General features: G+C 40.8%; 1 protein-coding gene across 2 annotated transcripts; it reads right to left on the reverse strand.

The window, feature by feature from the left end:
* Positions 1–531: 531 nt before the first annotated feature.
* Positions 532–15,597, reverse strand: LOC139914050 (ubiquitin-protein ligase E3A). Of its 2 annotated transcripts, none has more exons than XM_071902243.2 (11): positions 15,316–15,597; positions 14,503–14,547; positions 13,751–14,055; positions 11,989–13,241; positions 11,698–11,842; positions 11,231–11,436; positions 8,081–8,245; positions 7,138–7,293; positions 6,968–7,041; positions 5,825–5,968; positions 532–3,291 (listed from the first exon to the last, which is right to left on the reverse strand). In XM_071902243.2, exons 1-11 carry the CDS (start codon positions 15,390–15,392, stop codon positions 3,171–3,173), a joined length of 2,691 nt encoding a protein of 896 aa, XP_071758344.1. In that variant the 5' UTR covers positions 15,393–15,597; the 3' UTR covers positions 532–3,170. The 2 variants fall into 2 exon arrangements, with proteins under 2 accessions (XP_071758344.1, XP_071758345.1); XM_071902244.2 differs by lacking the exon at positions 15,316–15,597 and adding an exon at positions 14,802–14,893.
* Between the last annotated feature and the right edge of the window lie 1,774 nt (positions 15,598–17,371).

Consider the following 17,371-nt stretch of genomic DNA (forward strand, 5'->3'; position numbering starts at 1 on the left):
GCCTTGCCAAGAACAGGTTGTTTCTGTTGCTGTGTCTTTAAGGCTCATTAATATTAACGACCCTCTGTTCTGATTGGCTAACCGTTTCAAGAGTGAAACGTGAGACACCGCGGCCCGGCAGCTACAGGTAGGGAAAACTCTCCGGTAAACAATGACAACCGCTTTGAAAAAAACTATTATTTCTTACAAAAATGATAATGAGGGAACCCTTGTGACGCCACAAAGTTACGGAAGTCCAAACAGCTCGTTTAGAGGCTCGCTTTTCTAATATGGATTGTGTGGATTTAGTTGGCGACCGTGCGTTTTGATACTTTCACGATGTTTAGATAGCACATCCAACTCCTTTATAATTAAAGAGGCAAGGGAAATCCTGTTTTACACGATATGGGACCTTTAAGTCAAAACTAAATTAATACTGCTCAGTGTGGTCACTGAAATTAACTGTATAGCTGAACGTGGATGTGATTCATCCTGAAAGAGAATGACACCAAAGGCAAACCTCTGGACTAAAATCAGGATTGTTAGGCGATACAAGTTGGAAAAAAGCAGTCACTTTTATTAAGCATGTTTTCACAACACTTGATACTTTTTAGCCTTTCATCAATTTGTATCTTTTCAAATGTAACTGTTGATTCAAACCAACCTACAAAGAACTGCTTCCCTTCCCGTTATCAGGTTAACCTTTCACCTTTTGCCTTCACTAGGCCCTAGAATCCTTGTACAAGTCTAGGTGAGCAGCATCTTCAGCAGTACAAAACAGAGGTACAAAGTAATGATAGACAGCTGAAACCAGACCTGGGTCCACTAACAGTTGCAAGTAATTCTTAGCAGGTTTTTTTTTTAACCTGCGTAGAGTTCCACATGGTTGGGGTTTACTACAAACAGGACAATGCCAAGTTGTCAATCCCACAAAAGTATACTGTATTGATTCTCCAAAACTTTCTAGTATTTGTCCAAACTTTCTGGCACTCGCTGCACTGTCCTTAGCGGCAATACCTACCCACCTGGCACCTAAGTAGGCTAAAAAAAAAAGCATAAAAAGCACTTTTAAATACTATTTTTCTGCCCAGGTCTGGCTGAAACAAAGGACATGAGAAAATAAGCAATAGAACAGAGACGGTTCAGGGTTGTTGTGTACTGCAGTGGCCTGAACACCTTGGTTTAGTGGCATACTGTGGCTAACATCACACACACACAGACTGAGCAGTATTCCAATAGTCTGGACCAGATCCCTCTTATACACCTCCTGCAGCCACATGGCTGGGCAGGCACTAACCTCATGGTTAGACACAAGCTTCTGAGTGAAAGGCCACCAGTTCAACCCCCTTTATCAACAACTACCATTGAGGTGCCCATGAGCAAGGCACTTGACCCCCCAACTGCTCCAAAGGAGCTTCTCATTGACCAACAGTAGAAGACTGTTACAGTCCTTGACACCTTCCTGGTTTGAATGTATGAATGCGTATAACCCCTCCCCTTGTACCCCCTAGGCTGTTATTTAAAAAAAGAACATGTTTAGTCAACTTGCCTCGTTAAATAACAGCTGGATGGTTGTTGAATCTTGTATAATTCAGATGAGAGTCGATGAGGGAGGGAGCCAGCCAATGCTGAGTATTGAGACACCTGTGTGAGGACAGCATGTAGGCATCACTCAAGTTCTTTTAAACAGTGATCACACCCCTATTCAACTGTCCAGAACAAAAAAAAAGAAACAGACGGAAAAAAAAAAGAAACTGCTAGTGCTGAAAGGGGAGGAATTTCACAGTTGGTATTCCAATCAATATTACCAAACAAAAACAAAAGTACTGTTACAAGAGACTTTTCCAGAAAGAGACTTGAGTTCAATGGACACAAGATCACAGGGAACCAAAGCTTTGTCAGTGACAATTGGCAAATGTCTGTAGACACTTTATTTAGCACACAATGCCTTGACTCTACAGATTGAGTTTACAGCTAAACCGGGGTTATATTTAAAAGACTCTGCAGTGTGAAGTGTCTATTCATAGAAGACTAAGTCAGAGGAGGCAACACAAAGTGCTTGTGCCAATAAATTACTGGGGATTAGCCAATCAACTGGCTATATTAGTTGGCACAAGAGCTCTATGTTGGTACATGCCCTTTGGCTCTATAAGCTACGTCACACTTCTGAGTCTACCTTTATCAGTGACTGGTCTAAATGTGTAAATCCTCCAAAAAGGTGCACAATAGGGTATTCTGGTTCCAACCGCACTGAGATATAAATACTGTTTTTATTGAGAATTGTCAACACAGGAAGACATATGGAAATAAAATGCTTCAAACAATCATGGCAACTTGTGGCCAAAAAAAAACAAACAAAAAAAAAACATTCTGAAAATGTCTAAGTGCACTTACACAGCTCTGACAAGATTTTAGTCTAACCCGCGGTGTTCCGAATGGCAAAAAAAAAAATGCTATTTGATAATGTGCCATTTTGGACAAAATGACAGCGACTTTCGAAATGCTTATTTTGATGAAAAATGGACTTGGTAGAAACAATGATAACCAATGGTTGTGAGCTGAGTGGTCGGGAAGGGCTCTTTCTTGAGAGGAGAAAAATTTGTTGTTTTGAAGTAACCAAAGGCTACTCAAACTACACTGTCTAAAACTGGGAGAACTGTCAAGAGTGGACAAGAGTTTAGGACTACATGGATACAGCTTTTTGCATTAGCAAATATCATGATTTGTATTTGTTTATGCATTGTCCCAATTCACATCATTTAATCCCGATCCACCCCTTCCTACCAAGTAGGAAGCTATCACAATAGGCAGGCATGAAAAATAAGCGATTTCAACCTTAAAATAAATAATAAGGAAAAAAATCCTCTCTGTACATAGAAAAAAAAAAGAGAAGGGGGGCTGCAGCACATTCACATAATGTGTATGCGGGGGTGGGTAGTTTGATCGTATGAGATCTCTGTGCTTACACCAAGCAATGTGGGATGATGCAGGCACAGTCGAAGGACTACTAGAGCGCTCTATCATTTGAACCATTTCTTCTGTTTCATTTTTTACTTGTTTTTCCTCAAATCTTTTTATGATCTGTGTTTTTGTCATCGTTAAGATCGTTTCCGATAAAGGACGGGGGGGCTGAGGCAGGGTTTGGTGGGGCTTTCTGAAAAGGAGTCCTTTTGCAGTGTGTTTGGGGGGGCTCAGAGCATGCCAAACCCTTTGGCGTAGGTGATGGCTTTCAGCAGTCTCTCCCTCAGCTTTTCCTTGCTGCCGTACTCGGGCAGCAGCAGCACATTAAAGCAAGTGTGGGACGTGGGTAACCTGCCGGGAGACAACACAACTAGTCACTTCCACTGCATCGGCACTTTACCACTGAACAAACTTTACTCTGATCGACTTTCTGCATGCATCTCTACTTGCATCAAACATTATGGATTATGGAGTGAGATTTGTGCCACCAGACAACTGAATTTGAATTATGTGCTCTGAATTTGTATGTGATTAGTGAAACAGAATGTTAGCATTTGCATCTGAATTTTTTTAAATTCCAAAATTATTGTTATATGTAGTACAAATTTGCAAACTACATTCAACCTTTCAAAGCCATGATTTCAAATTCAACTCTTGCAAAGTTTTCCGTTTGTGACAACATCTGGGTACTTTTACTACGTAAATGCAGCAACTTGTAGATATATTGAAAAACAAAAAATGCCAGGATCCTTCTTCAAAGTTTTGCCAATTTCTTTTTCTCCTGTTGCTTTCTCAAATTATTGACTTAGTGAGCAAGCTAACAGGATACCAGGTAGCATATTAAACTGTAGAAAAACTGGAAGGACCTAGCAGCTGCTGAGTCAAGCTGTACATCCAAGTTAGCGCAGTGGTGGCGACAGTGCTTGGGGGCTGTAAGTCTGGTTCATGCCTTCTGCATGGCTAGACACATGGGAGCCGCTGAAGTACCATCCGTGTACTTTGGCGTTCATACTTTTCACGCTTCTCATGATGACCACGCACCTGGAAACTTCAGTACTTTAGTAGCGCAGTAAAAAATTCAGCTCTCTTTACTTAGCCAATCCTGGACGTAAGTGCTATGGCATCATCGGCTTGGTTTCAAATTTCAGGTGCTGCACAAACTTGCGCAAGTGCAATGAGCAAAGACGTGCACATTCTGTCAGGTGCGTTTCTGCATGAAGCGTGAACCAGCCTTAAGGTCCTAGGTTCAGGCCTGGGGTGGGGACATTTTTTTGCCTTTATTGGATAAGTAACAGTAGAGAGAGACAGGACACAGAGGTAGAGAGAGAAAGAGGCATGATATGCGAAAAAGGACCCAGGCCAGGCCTGAAACCAGGATGTCTCAGCCACACGGTACACGCCCTAGCCCACCGAGCCACCATGACACCCACCTGATCTTTGTATGATTCTATTTGGTTTTCAGCCACAAGAGGGCACAGAATGCACCACTGCTCCTTGTTTAAAACAAGCCTTAATACATTTTTGTTTCAGGAAGAACATTCACTTTGAGTTTATGAATTCCACGCCTTGCACTTATTTTGTATTGCCTTTGTATCTGGCCTGGCCTAGCGTTACACAAACACAGCAGCTTCTTCACGGAAGCGAGATGCTGATCCATGGACTGTTTAATGCCTAGTACCACAATTTGAAAACTTTAAGAGTTCAATTTGAAATAGATTGTTTCAGCTAAATTGGAACTGAATATTGATAAACACAAATGTAATTTTTTAAAATTCAGATTCAAATCCATTGCATTTCACTGATCACATACAACTTCAGAACACAATTCAAATTCACTTGTCTGGTGGCACAAATCTCACCCCATGCCCAAGTACCTATGGTAGTTGAAATACCAAATATAGATCTAAAAAAATAAAGCAAACGATTTCATAGATTTTTCATAGAATGATCTTCAGATTTAGGTGATCCTAAAGACTGATCTCTGAGGAAAAGCATGTGTAGGGGGTATGCATGTATATGCATGTAGGAGGGATAAACAACAGCTTTAGAAAGTATTTAACCCCCTTGATTTTTTCCACATTTTGTAATGCTGCAGGTTCAATACAAAATAGATTATATTATGACCGAAATGAAAAACAGAAATCTCTTATTTAAGTAGTACTTAAGTATTCAACCCCACCGTCATCTGCAGAACCTTATACAGCCATATGTTTACTTCTAAATCATGTCTTATCAGTTAAATTGGCTACAGGTGGACTCCGATCAAGTTGCAGAGAACCTCAAGGACATTCAAAGGAATTTAGATGTAGCTTTACTCAATTTGGGAGTTGAATACTAATAATTTCAGCTTTTCATTTTTAATTTGAAAAATGTGTACATAAGATTTTTTATCCATTTTAAATTGAGGCTCTAACACCACAAAATGCTGAAAGGTTAAGGGGGTTGAATGAAGGGTTCTGAAGGCACTGTATAAAGACATTGTTCCAAAATGCAATATTAACTTTATAATATTAAATTAAATATTAATTTGAAAAAAGTGACACCTAGTCTAACAAAATGGTCAATATCACAAAAAACTAATTATGGTACTTTCTAAAGAATAGTAGATAATTTAAACCTTTGGTTAACCAAATGATTTAACTTTTACAGACTGGATCTGCAACTTCATGAACTTCAGGGACTGACTTTGTTTTCCAAAAGGACAGAAAGTGTTTTGGAAATCAAAGAAAAACTTTTAATTGCCTTGTGTACATTGACAATAATGAAATCTACATTTTTAAACACTTGGCTAGGTGTCCACAAACTTATTTGAATCTCACATTCTGTGAAGACTGCACATTATACAGACAAGCAAGGTGCAGGTTGAGGGAGGGAGGCGTCTCACCTGTCAGTGTCTGGGCCGTTCTTGGCGATGATCATCTTCAGCTTGCCCAGCCCACCCACGGGTGCCCGGTCAGTGCCGGTCGTGAACTGCAGGAACAGACGCTTCTGCTCCTCGCCAAAAGAGTGCAATGTCTCCCAAAACTCCCTATCAAAATGCAAACACACCCAAGGGTCATATTGTGAATAGTGCTTATAACATTGCCGAATACACAGGATTCGATGGACTGGGAACTTAAGACTTTGATTGACAAAGTGATAACAACAAACTGGATTCTCTACATTTCAAATACTGAATGACAAAAACTTAATTTAAAATCCGTGGGCACAGTTTGCTACAGAATCCACCACAGAATCAGTGCTACACGGTGATAGAAAGTAGCCTGCGGTTCATTGGATAAAAAAGAACTTGCTTTACGCGCATTCCATTGGTAATTGTGAAATATTGCTTTGCTGAACATGATTGGATTAAACGCATCCAAAACAAAAACCCATGTTTTTTTTCTTTTTGTGTTTTTTTTAACGTTGGCGCAGTTAGCTGATATAGGGATAGTCTGATATAGGGATAGGATCATTTTTAATTTCCCAGACCAGCTCATAATAACAAATGCCGGTACAGCAGGTGTGTAGATAATTAAACCGGTGTAAGCTTGTACACCATATCAAACCAGTTAAACCAGAAACCGGCCCAACCCCAAAAAATACCAAACATTTGCTGGTTACAGCTTTACAAATGCCAAGATTTGCTTTTCTCTGGTTCATACCCTTATAAAATGAATATTTTGAGGGGTTTTTTTGGCTGCTGGTCAGACTACGTAAGCAATTTTAAGACATCACTTTGGGCTCTGGTAACTTGCAATAGGCATTTGATATTATTTTTTACACTTTCTAGACTAAATGATTAATTGAAAAAATAATCAATAGATTAATCAATAATGAAAATAACTGTTAGTTGCAGCCCTAATTCTCGTGACAACCACGGCCTGAAAACTACAGTACTTTAGTGGTGCTGTAGGAAATTTCAGTTCTCCATATCCCCAATAAGAAAAAAACCCCATTTGAATCTGCCAGTGGTGCTGCTTCCTCTTTGTTCAGACAATCCTGGATGGAAGGGCGTTCATACCCACACACACACACAGTTTCTTACTTGATGATTCGAGAATCTCTGTTGTAACCACCATCGTATTCTGTTGTTTCTTCAAGTGCTAGGAAGTCTAGGTTCTGTGTGTATGTGAGAAAGACACAGTGTTGGTGGAAATTATGCAAAATGTTCAAATTAATCATTAACATATAAAAATGTTTGCCAACAAAGCTCACCCTGCTTCCACAAATCAGGAGCTCAATTTCCTCTGGCCGGAATAGATATTTCAACGGCGACTCATTTGTGACCATGTGGAAGCCTCTCCTGAAGGCTTTGAACTGCTTCTCCACACTTTTGTTCAGCATATACTCTGCATACTGAGCCACAAACTCCTGCACAAACACAAATAAGCAGAGGGACAATTTCCATTCAATGTTTCCAGTCAAAAATTCTGATCTAATACGGGAATTGTCTAAAGTGGAACTTTGATAAATTATCATATAGGTCCTGGTTTTCAAAGGAAACCAAATTGCAGGTTATCAAAACAAATGTAAACACAACTTTGAAATGTGGATGAACCTTTATGGATTGCAATGAAGAAAGAAAGCTGTTTGGATGCTCCTGCCTCACACTCGTCCACTTCTCTCTAGCTCAAATCTGTCTGAATCCTGTCTGATGCACCTATTCCTCCTAAATTTCTTGTGGTGATGACCTGCATTCCTTGTACAAAGTTTAAGCAATTACTTCATGGTCCCTACAACATTTTCCATAGCTCCATACTTTGTTCAGTCCTTCATTTATTGAGTGGATTTTGACCCTAAGTCCAGGTTCAATTTGTTTAATGCTGATATTGGCTGGGCAACATGACTGAAGCCATATCACTCTAGCTGAAAACTATCACAATATGTGAGATGATGATGGTCTATAACTATGTAATTATGTACTCGACTTAAAATAATTTTTCCATTCTTTTGTACTATTCTAAAATCTTCAAGCCCTGAAAATGATGAAAAATTATGAAAAGATATGAATGCATAAGAACCCTGTATATTATTGTCAGAACTATGGTTTTTAGAACTATGCTGAACCATGCTGAATTTCAGATTACTGTTAATTCACCATATTGAGAATTCAATGACAAGAGTGCAATGGTTTTGTGTGTTTTTCTGTTTGACATACCTTTCTGTTGTCATTTGTGACTGGGATCTTGTCCCCGTTTTCCCTTAAGTCATACATGAGTGGGTTCCCAAACAGGTCTGTTTGGGAAATCTGGAAGGTGATCATCATGTCCTCCTCCACGCTGCCCTCGTACTCCAGCAGCTCCTTCAGACTCTGGTACAGAACCTGCACAACACACAGTTAGGCACAATCAGGCTGCATACTCATTAAGGCTGTTATAACGAATTTCAATATTCAAATTTCAGTTGAATGTAAAAAAAAAAAATCGCAGTGAATTCAAACCCCAACCTGCCCTTTGAATGCGTCAAAAACATTTATTTATTTATTTTACAGCAGACTGCATGCTATGAATCTACTCAGGATAGATCTGTTTAGAATGCATTGTCCGTTCATTGCACCCTGCTTTCATGTGTCAGCATGTGCAGGGAGAAAAGGATGGGACCTAGAATAGAGCCCTGTGCGACCCCACAGGTTACAACTTGGGAGGGAGAGGAATAATTACCTATTGAGACTTTGAGGCGAGATACAGTAGGTTCAAAGCAACTCAATGTTGCAGAATTAAAGGATTCTGTTGGTGTTGGTGTGAAAGTTAGCCTTATTTTTCAAATTGGCATCTCTCCCTTTTGAAATTGCTGGGGGTTTTTACCTTTAGATAGAATAAATATTTTAGATGTCCTGCATTTTACGTAATTATCCTCACTTTTGAAAACAGCATCATAGTGGAGACCATACTAGCTTGTTATCAGTAGCTCCAACTAATTTGTGGGACGATTGTGTGGAATAAGCTAGCGTTATTATTCCACAGACTATTTTCAGGCAGATAAACACTCAGCTGAATGGCTTGAAGTAACCATGCAGGACATAGCGATTGGTGAGAAGTGACATGTAAGGCGGGACTTCTGATGTAAGAAATAACGCCTCGCGGTTGTATGCCTCCGCCAATAAACTTTGTTTTATCATTGCAAGGACAGTCTTTATTTATTGAACATATATAGTTAATGTGATTATTAGGTCAACTTAAAGGATTTTGGTGTCTGTAAAAGTAAGTGACAGCACTTCCACCGTTTTTGTAGAATGACCCAAGATCGTTTTCTCAGCTACAGTGGTAAGCAAAACATTATGATGTCACAGTGAAGTTGACCTTTGAACTTTTGGATATAAAATGTCATCACTTCATCATTTTATCCTATTAGACATTTGTGTGAAATTTTGTCATAATTAGCATATGAATTCTTGAGTTATGGCCAAAAACGTCTTTTGTGAGGTCACAGTGACCTTGACCTTTGACCACCAAATTCTAATCAGTTCATCCTTGAGTCCAAGTGGACGTTTGTGCCACATGTAATGAAATTCCCTCCAGGTGTTCCTGAGATATCGCGTTCATGAGAATGGGACGGACGTAAGGTCACAGTGACCTTGACCTTTGACCACCAAAATCGAATCAGTTCATCCTTGAGTCCAAGTGGACGTTTGTGCCAAATTTGAAGAAATTCCCTCAAGGCGTTCCTGAGATATCGCGTTCACGAGAATGGGATGTACGTACGTACGGACGGACAACCTGAAAACATAATGCCTCCGGCCACAGCTATCGCCGGCGCGGAGGCATAAAAACCCAACCTCTCAGGTGAAAGTGAGTGAGCTCATTGATTTGAACAAGACTAAGAGTCTAACAGCGCCAAAACACTGAGAACTACTTTTCATTCACAAATAAAATCTACCAATATGTGGGCTGAAGACTGCATTAAGTCTTTTAAAATCTGAAAGGAGACTTGCAGCTTGGTGAGCTTTCGATTACACTCTGCCTTACGGTATTGTCTCTTTAAGGCACGAGTGTGCTCATTTAGCCAGGGCAGTTTAGATTTAGTCAGACTTTTTAATTTTGTAAGGTGCAATAATGTCAAGAATACTAGAGCAGGAGCTGTTAAAAAGATGAACTAATTCCTCAGTATTTTGTAGAGAAGCAAAGGCAGAGGCAGCAACAGCGCAGAGTGATGCCAGAAAATCCTCAGAAACCTTGTGGGAACAAACCAGGATATAATGGTTCGAAGTAGGAGGGGGCAGTTGAATATTTATGTAAGTACTGGCATTATGGTCAAACATAAAAAAGTCTATATACTAAACATTATGGAGTCTAAAGCCATGGGAGAACACAAAGTCAAGTGTGTCATCTTGTATGAGTGGGCCCCAGAACAGACTGACAGAGATTAAAAGATTCAGTAAGATTCATAAACTTGGAAGCAAGGGGCAGCACACAGTAAAATCTCCATGTAGTAACACACAGTCATACATGGGCATAATAACTAACAGGAGTTCAGAGTTTTTGTGAATAAAATTGCAATTGGGCTTGAGGCCTATGAACTAGACCACACAGTAAAGGGACTTTACCAGTGATTAAAAATATTAACTTCAAATGAATTAAAATTACCAATGGCGATAAGATGACATTTACAACAAGATTTGTGTATGACAGCTAAACCCCCGCTGCTACCTGAGAGACGGGGGACTTGGAAATGGGAATAATCTGGAGGAGTAGCCTCAATCAATGCGTCTCCAAGCCCCAGCCAGGTTTCTATGGCCATAACAATTCTAAACTATTAGCAGAGATAAAATTGAGGCATATAAAAGACTTATCAGAGAGGGATTGTAAATTCAGTAAACCAATATTTAAAGGCGGAAGGTCAAGGGCAGAGAAAGGAACTGACTGTAATGAGGATAGGTCATGTTCCTAGTACTAGACGTGGGTAGCGCTGCGCCGGGTGTATGTCCATTTCCAAGGACAACAGGGATGGAAAATGTCTCGTTAGGGCTCGGTCTGACTGAGGAGGACAGGCAGTTACTGGCTGATTGTCAGTTCATCATTAAAACCCCAAAGTTTCTAGCAAAGAGCATAGTACCCCAGATGCAAACAATCCCGTTTGTAGGCATCCTTCCTTGACCAAAACAAGTGTTCAATAAAATCCAGACCTGTAGATGCAAGTATTCAAATAAGGTATAGAAACAGGTAATGGACTTAGGTCAGACAGCGAAGCTTGGCTCCAGAACAACATTACTTGTACATCATTCCCCAACACTTAGCAAAATGCTAAGCATTAGAGTGCTGTAAGACTGACAAAAAAAACACTGAGGGATTCAGTGGGTTGAGGTTCCTACCGGGTTGGAGTCAGCCAGGTCCCTGAAAGTTCCTTTCTTGCCCATCAGCTTCCTGTAGACCACCATGGGGAAGTGGACGTCCAGGATGCAGTTGTTGTAGATGGCCAGGCCCAGAACGATGCCAATCAGCGTGTACTGGCCCTCATTCTCAAACGAGGAGGGGTTAAACCAGAAAAGTTTGGTGCGCTCGTCGTATGTGAACATGCCTGCAGGACAAGATAGCATGAAAACAGGGACCCTGCCATGCATGTCAATCACATTAGGAGTGTAAACATACTCCTAAAACCTAACTATATTTCTCAGTATCACAACATAAAATAACAAATGTATGTAAAGTGCTATTTCTAGCATGGGTGAATGCACTGGGAATGGAACCTGTAATGCTGACAGTGTTGGTGCCTTGCTCTACTTGTACTAGTGCTGGTGTTGATTTCTTTCTTTTAAATTCCTAATATTTGGTTTCCTACCAATATCTGGGTTGAAGATCTCCTCCACCACAAGCTGAAAGAACTCTTTGGAAACACCTCCTTCATCGACACCTTGCTCTCCTTCAAACTCCACATAGAGCTGCTTCTTCAAGTCTGCAGGATTCTCCATCGCTATCATTTCCAGCTACAGAGACAAAAGAGAAATAGTGAAAGAGTGCTTCAAAATTAGAAAGTGTGCTTCATTAATCAGTGCAATGTGTCCCAAATTTAACCAAAGTACTTAAGGAGCAGGAAATTGGATTTAGAGAATTGGCATTTGGACACACATACCCTGACCAGGGCATCATCAATGATGTGGTCTCGGCGCACTTTGAGCCTCAGGTAGGGGTTGAGCTGCTGACCCTGCACCAAGCTGTAGAGCACAGTGATACGGCGTTCGCTGTACATGCGGATGCGGTTGTCGTAATACAGGCCCAGGTTCTTGGTGACGGCATTGAGGATGAAGGGACAAGTCATGAAGGAGAACTTGTTTTCTGTTTCCACTTTAAAGAAAGTGTAGTCCTTATCCATCTCCAGCACCTCATTGAGAGGCTCATTGACAAACTCCTCAAAGGGGATGAGTGGCCTACGGCAGTCATTGGTGCGGATCCCCAGCTCCGTCTCCAGCGGGTCCACTCGCGGGCCCTTCTTGTTGCGACGTTCCTCACCAAGCAGCTCCTGCAGGGTCAACTCGCTGGACTCTGGGATGGGCTCCTCATCCTCTTCCTCGTTGTGCTCTGTGTCCAGGTCGCCGCCCAGCACGTTTGCATAGTAGACGATCTTCAAGCACTTGGTGGCCGCTACCACTGCATCATCATCGTTGACCAAGTTGCGGCTGTTGAACTCGTTGCTGATCACCTTATATGTGATGAGCTGCTGGAAGGTCTCCATCATGCGCCTGATCTGCTTGGCACTGTAGTGAGACCACAGGCGTGCTAGCTTGGCCAGGGCTGCCAGCGGTAGTTTGCTCATGGCCTTGCAGAACTGGGGAAGGGCAATCTCCAGGTACTCTGGGCTGTGGAGGTTGCTGTTCTCCATCACTATGACAAACAGGTTTAGGTAGTTTGGGTCTCGTGAGTACACATTGTGGTACGTCAGGTCGCACTCTACGTTGGGCGACAAGTAGACCAGTGCATTCAGGAAGGCCGCTTCAATCTTCTCGTTGGATAGCAGGCGCTCGTAGACCCGCCGCACTGCTTCGATGTCCACCGACACCTCATCAGGGCCCAGCTTTTGGATATCATTGTCCCCCGAGGAGCCCTCTCCGAGCCTCGACGTGGAAGAGGAGGCAGGGGAGTCCTCCTCCATAGCTGTGGTAGAGCAAGCGGCTGCCTCCTTCTCATCCTCGTCCTTATCCTCGTCCTTACCTTGGAGGGACTTAAGCTCCTCCTTGGTGTGAGGTTTGGACCTCCGGAAGCTCTGCACCAGGCCCTCGGCACTGGAGAACACTCGACCTATTACTCGGATCAGAGGGGAGTAATCCTCCTTCTCTCCACAGATGTCCAAGATCTCATACACTTTCTCCTCTGTCAGGTAAATCACATCTGAGCACAAAATGAGACATTATGTGGTTAAAAAACGAAGGGAAAAAAAAACAACTAATTGACATGTCATGGCAAAACTTCCATCCTGCTAGAAATTAACATTTGTGAAAATAAAAATATTAGGCTAAGTGACAATTCGCCCTTAAACAGTTTGTGTTATTCTTTTTTTATCTTGGACAGTTTTATTAATATTTGTGATCCTAACTTCAGCCAGAATCTAATAAACCAGGAATCTAACCTTTGATGTCATCAAGCAACACTTTCAGGGGTGGCTTCTCTGACAATAACTAGAGTTAGTCACTAATTCAGAAGCTACAGCAAGTGTCACTAATAATCACAAATAAGAGTCTTCGCTCTATTATTTTAGTATTAGGACAAAACTATTTCTGCATGAATGTAGAAATTAAGATTAAACTGTCCACAGTCCTGAATGGTGTGGTAATAACAGCGCATTCCGTTCCATTTCATTCATCAACAATGTGTGGTTGATGATTCTGGTGATAACTGACCTTTGAAATCATCCCTTACAGAATGGACATCTTTATGGTTCATTTTCCTGTTGCTGCAGGCTGAGTTGTTGTGAGCACTGCTCTCCAGGTATGCCGAGGTAGTGCCTTTCTTCGAGGGATGGGGGTCACACAGTTTGGCATTGACCTTGTAGAGCTCCAGGGCCTTGACCGCTGCTGCGTTGTTGTCCATGCGGTGGAAGCCCATTGATGAGGCACACCACAAGTTAGAGCACGAGTCATTTCCACAGCCCTCAGTTAACTGGTGGTAATAGCGCTCTATTAGATGTTTGGCAGCTGCTCGCTTCCTGCATTCAGAGGTAAGGCACAACACGTTACGAATATTGAGGGAATCCTATATGTTATCCTATATCAGCACTTAGTGCTGACCACTGTAATAATCAGAATGGAGAAACCTGTATAAAATCATTAGCATGCTAGTGTCATGTACTTTTCAGAAAACAATGCGTGCGTCAAATATTGTTAAATTCTTATCACTCAGCCTCAACAGCACTGAGCAAATAAATGCTCACTGATACTGACAGTCAAAATACATGTAAATGTGTATCACAAAAACAGACAGTGATATGGGAAAATCTGATCCATGTTGACAATGGGGAAACGTATTTCAGACCAGGCTCTAACACAAGCCTGGTCTGATGGGCCTATTGGTGTGATGGGACAGATTCTAACCCATGCTCACAAGCATACCTGGTATAGGATATGAGTTTGATGATGTCTTAAAAATGACTTACATTCGGCTTGCTTCTGGGTTTTCTATTTCAGGCTCCTCGTATTCTCTAATTGAACAAACAACAACAACATGAATTGCAACAGACATCAAGTTGTCCTCTGTTGACATGATATACATAACAAATCGCAAATTAGCTCTGTGCTGGTTGCAGTACGAACTGAGACAAGATTAGGTGGTGTTAGCAGCATATTATTGACACTATTGTCAGAAATTGAGTATGCCATGCCAGCTTCGCAAAAATGACATGCTAACTAGTCAGCGACATCAGAGCCAGTGTCTGATACAAGCAACCCGGCTAACCTTGCTTTGATTAGGGTCAATCAATGATAGCAGTACACCCGGCTAGCTAACTGTGTGGCTAACCTTACTTGGTACACACCATTACTAACTTAACATCACTATACACCCCAACCCAAGAAGGGCGATCGAGCTAGACAGTCAGGAAAAATGTCCAGTTCCTCATCAGTCGCTCCTTAACGTACCGCTACATGTAGCTAAATTGTCTCTCTAACTCGCTAACTATACGCTAGCCAGTACAACTAGGAATGACGTTGAATTGTTAGCTACGTTAGCTAAGCTAATATGGCAAATGCTTGCTAACTCGTTGGCCTTATTTCAAACGTTATTGAAGCAGAACTATCAAAGTAGCCGCATCTGATTTATAATACATGCTTGTTAGTGACTCCAATTACAAAATATAGTAAACAAAAATATTATAGCAATAGTTATTAGATAGCTAATTGTAGCGGCTAGGTAGCTAACACTTGCAGCCTTTCTCCTAGCATCCCCGACTCTTTCCTCTTGCCGTCCCCACCTGTCGGGTCCTCCTGCGGGGCTTATCTCGGCCTGTGGTGGCGCACACTCACAGTCCTCCTTCTCGTCGGAATTCATACGAGACTTTATCCTCAGTTGTTTGTTATTCTGTCGGTGTTTATGAATGCACCAATTCCTCCACAGAGTGAATACAACTTGAACAAAACGCGTTATTTAATCTATACGCTCCGGGCGATGTTGAACGATTTTCAATTAAAAACTTCATTCACGGCCTTTCTACTACATGCTCTTTTCCCTGTCTTACGTTTCCAGCCATCTTGACTTCACCATCAGCCAACGGTCGGACCCACTTCCCACAATGCACTGCTGTGTACTAACCAACCCAGACAGCGGCTCTCCTCATCAGTCCCGTTACTTTCAATGGAACAGATGGAACATCTATGGAATGAGTCTATCATAATGTGACCACATACGTTTCCATAGTATACACTTGTCAATAGTCAATAGCCGCCTGTGCAGTATGGTCCAGAAAAATTGTTTACTGCAACCCAAAGAAGCGCTAATAGGAAGATGCGCACAATACTGCAGATCTCTAGGGCCAACAGCATAACCCCACAAAGGAGGACACCTCCTGGGTAATGGAGTGCACACACACAAAGGGCAAAACAGATAAAAGGTGATGTTGAAAAGATGTAAAAGAAAGGGAAAGGATAAAAAAATATATTTGAATCTACTGTGAATTTTTTCTTCTTATTGCAGTTAAGTGTGGGGGCCCTTATTGAAGTTCAACTACAAAACGTGGGATAAAGAGCCTGCAAGTTTTGGACTCACCTGGTTCATCCTACCCATCTATTATAATCAATTTAATGGAACAGTTGAATGAATTTTAATTGAATTGTTATTGAATGCTTGTTTATTATATTATTGCCAATAACACTGATATTTATTGTTTGTGTTACATTATAAATGTTAATCTGTCTATATTAATGTCTATAATATTACCTTAATCAATATACTATGTTCTTTTGGCAACGTGTTTCTGTCCTGTCATGCCAATAAAGCAGATTTGAACTTTCTTAGAGAGAGAGAGAGAGAGAGAGAGAGAGAGAGTTAGTTAGTTCGAAAGTTAAAATTTAAGTTAAAGTTAGAAAGAATAAGTTAATTCATGGTTAGGCCACAGTTATCCATATCAGACCACTGTCCAGTCACACTGAACCTTAAAAAATCACTTAATCCATCTGCAACAATTAATGAAAACGTCACACTGTATTCTCTTGCACCTTCATATAAATGGACATCAAACAGCTAAAAGAACACACAAATTGAAAACATGATTTAAGATTTTTTTTTTTTTACTAAATTTAAGGATGATCAAGAGAGTATTAATACAGCAACCCATTCGCTGACAGATATCTTCAGGAAAATAGCAACATGGGTTGATCTCAAACAAATAAACAATAGAATAAAAAAGACATGACACCCCAATCAAAAATGGAAATATTTGGAAAATGTATTTCGAACAATTATATAAAAACCACCATGAGCTCAACAACACTCAAAACAATTTAATGGAACAGCTTAAAAATATTGAATCAAGCATAACAGACAAAAACAAATCAGCTGGACAACCCCATCACTTTATCTGAGCTCAATGACAAGACTAAAACCCTCAAAAAACAAAAAAAAAGCTAGTGGACCAGACAGCATCAATAATGAAATGTTGAAATTCAAAACAGGCTTCTTCCCAGAGATATGGAACGAAGGCCTGATTACACCTGATTATTGATTTAAAAATGGTGATAAATTAAATCCCAACAATTACCGAAGTATCACTATAACCAGCAACCTTGGAAAATTGTTCTGCAGCATTATGAATACAAAAATAACAAACCTCCTGAATATAAAGAAACTATTAAGTAAAAGTCAAATTGGATTCCTCCCCAAACATCGAACCACAGACCACATTTACTCTTCATACACTAATCAGAAAGCATGTTCACCGAAACAATAATGTTATTATTATAGTCGTTATACTGTTTATTCATTATCCTTCCTATCTCATTATTGCTATCAATTATTATTATTGTTCCTGTTTG

Source organism: Centroberyx gerrardi, chromosome 21 (assembly GCF_048128805.1).
Source record: "Centroberyx gerrardi isolate f3 chromosome 21, fCenGer3.hap1.cur.20231027, whole genome shotgun sequence".
In the NCBI taxonomy this organism is placed as follows: domain Eukaryota; kingdom Metazoa; phylum Chordata; class Actinopteri; order Beryciformes; family Berycidae; genus Centroberyx; species Centroberyx gerrardi.

Bases quoted from the DNA above. Each gene is read 5' to 3' on its own strand.
- LOC139914050 (XM_071902243.2), bottom strand. From the start codon at position 15,392: ATGAATTCCGACGAGAAGGAGGACTGTGAGTGTGCGCCACCACAGGCC. The intron at 14,548-15,315 runs GTGGGGACGGCA...TTGTTCAATTAG, and splicing joins CCCGCAGGAGGACCCGACAG to AGAATACGAGGAGCCTGAAA. The intron at 8,246-11,230 runs GTAGGAACCTCA...TGTGTTGTGCAG, and splicing joins ACCTGGCTGACTCCAACCCG to GTTCTGTACCAGAGTCTGAA.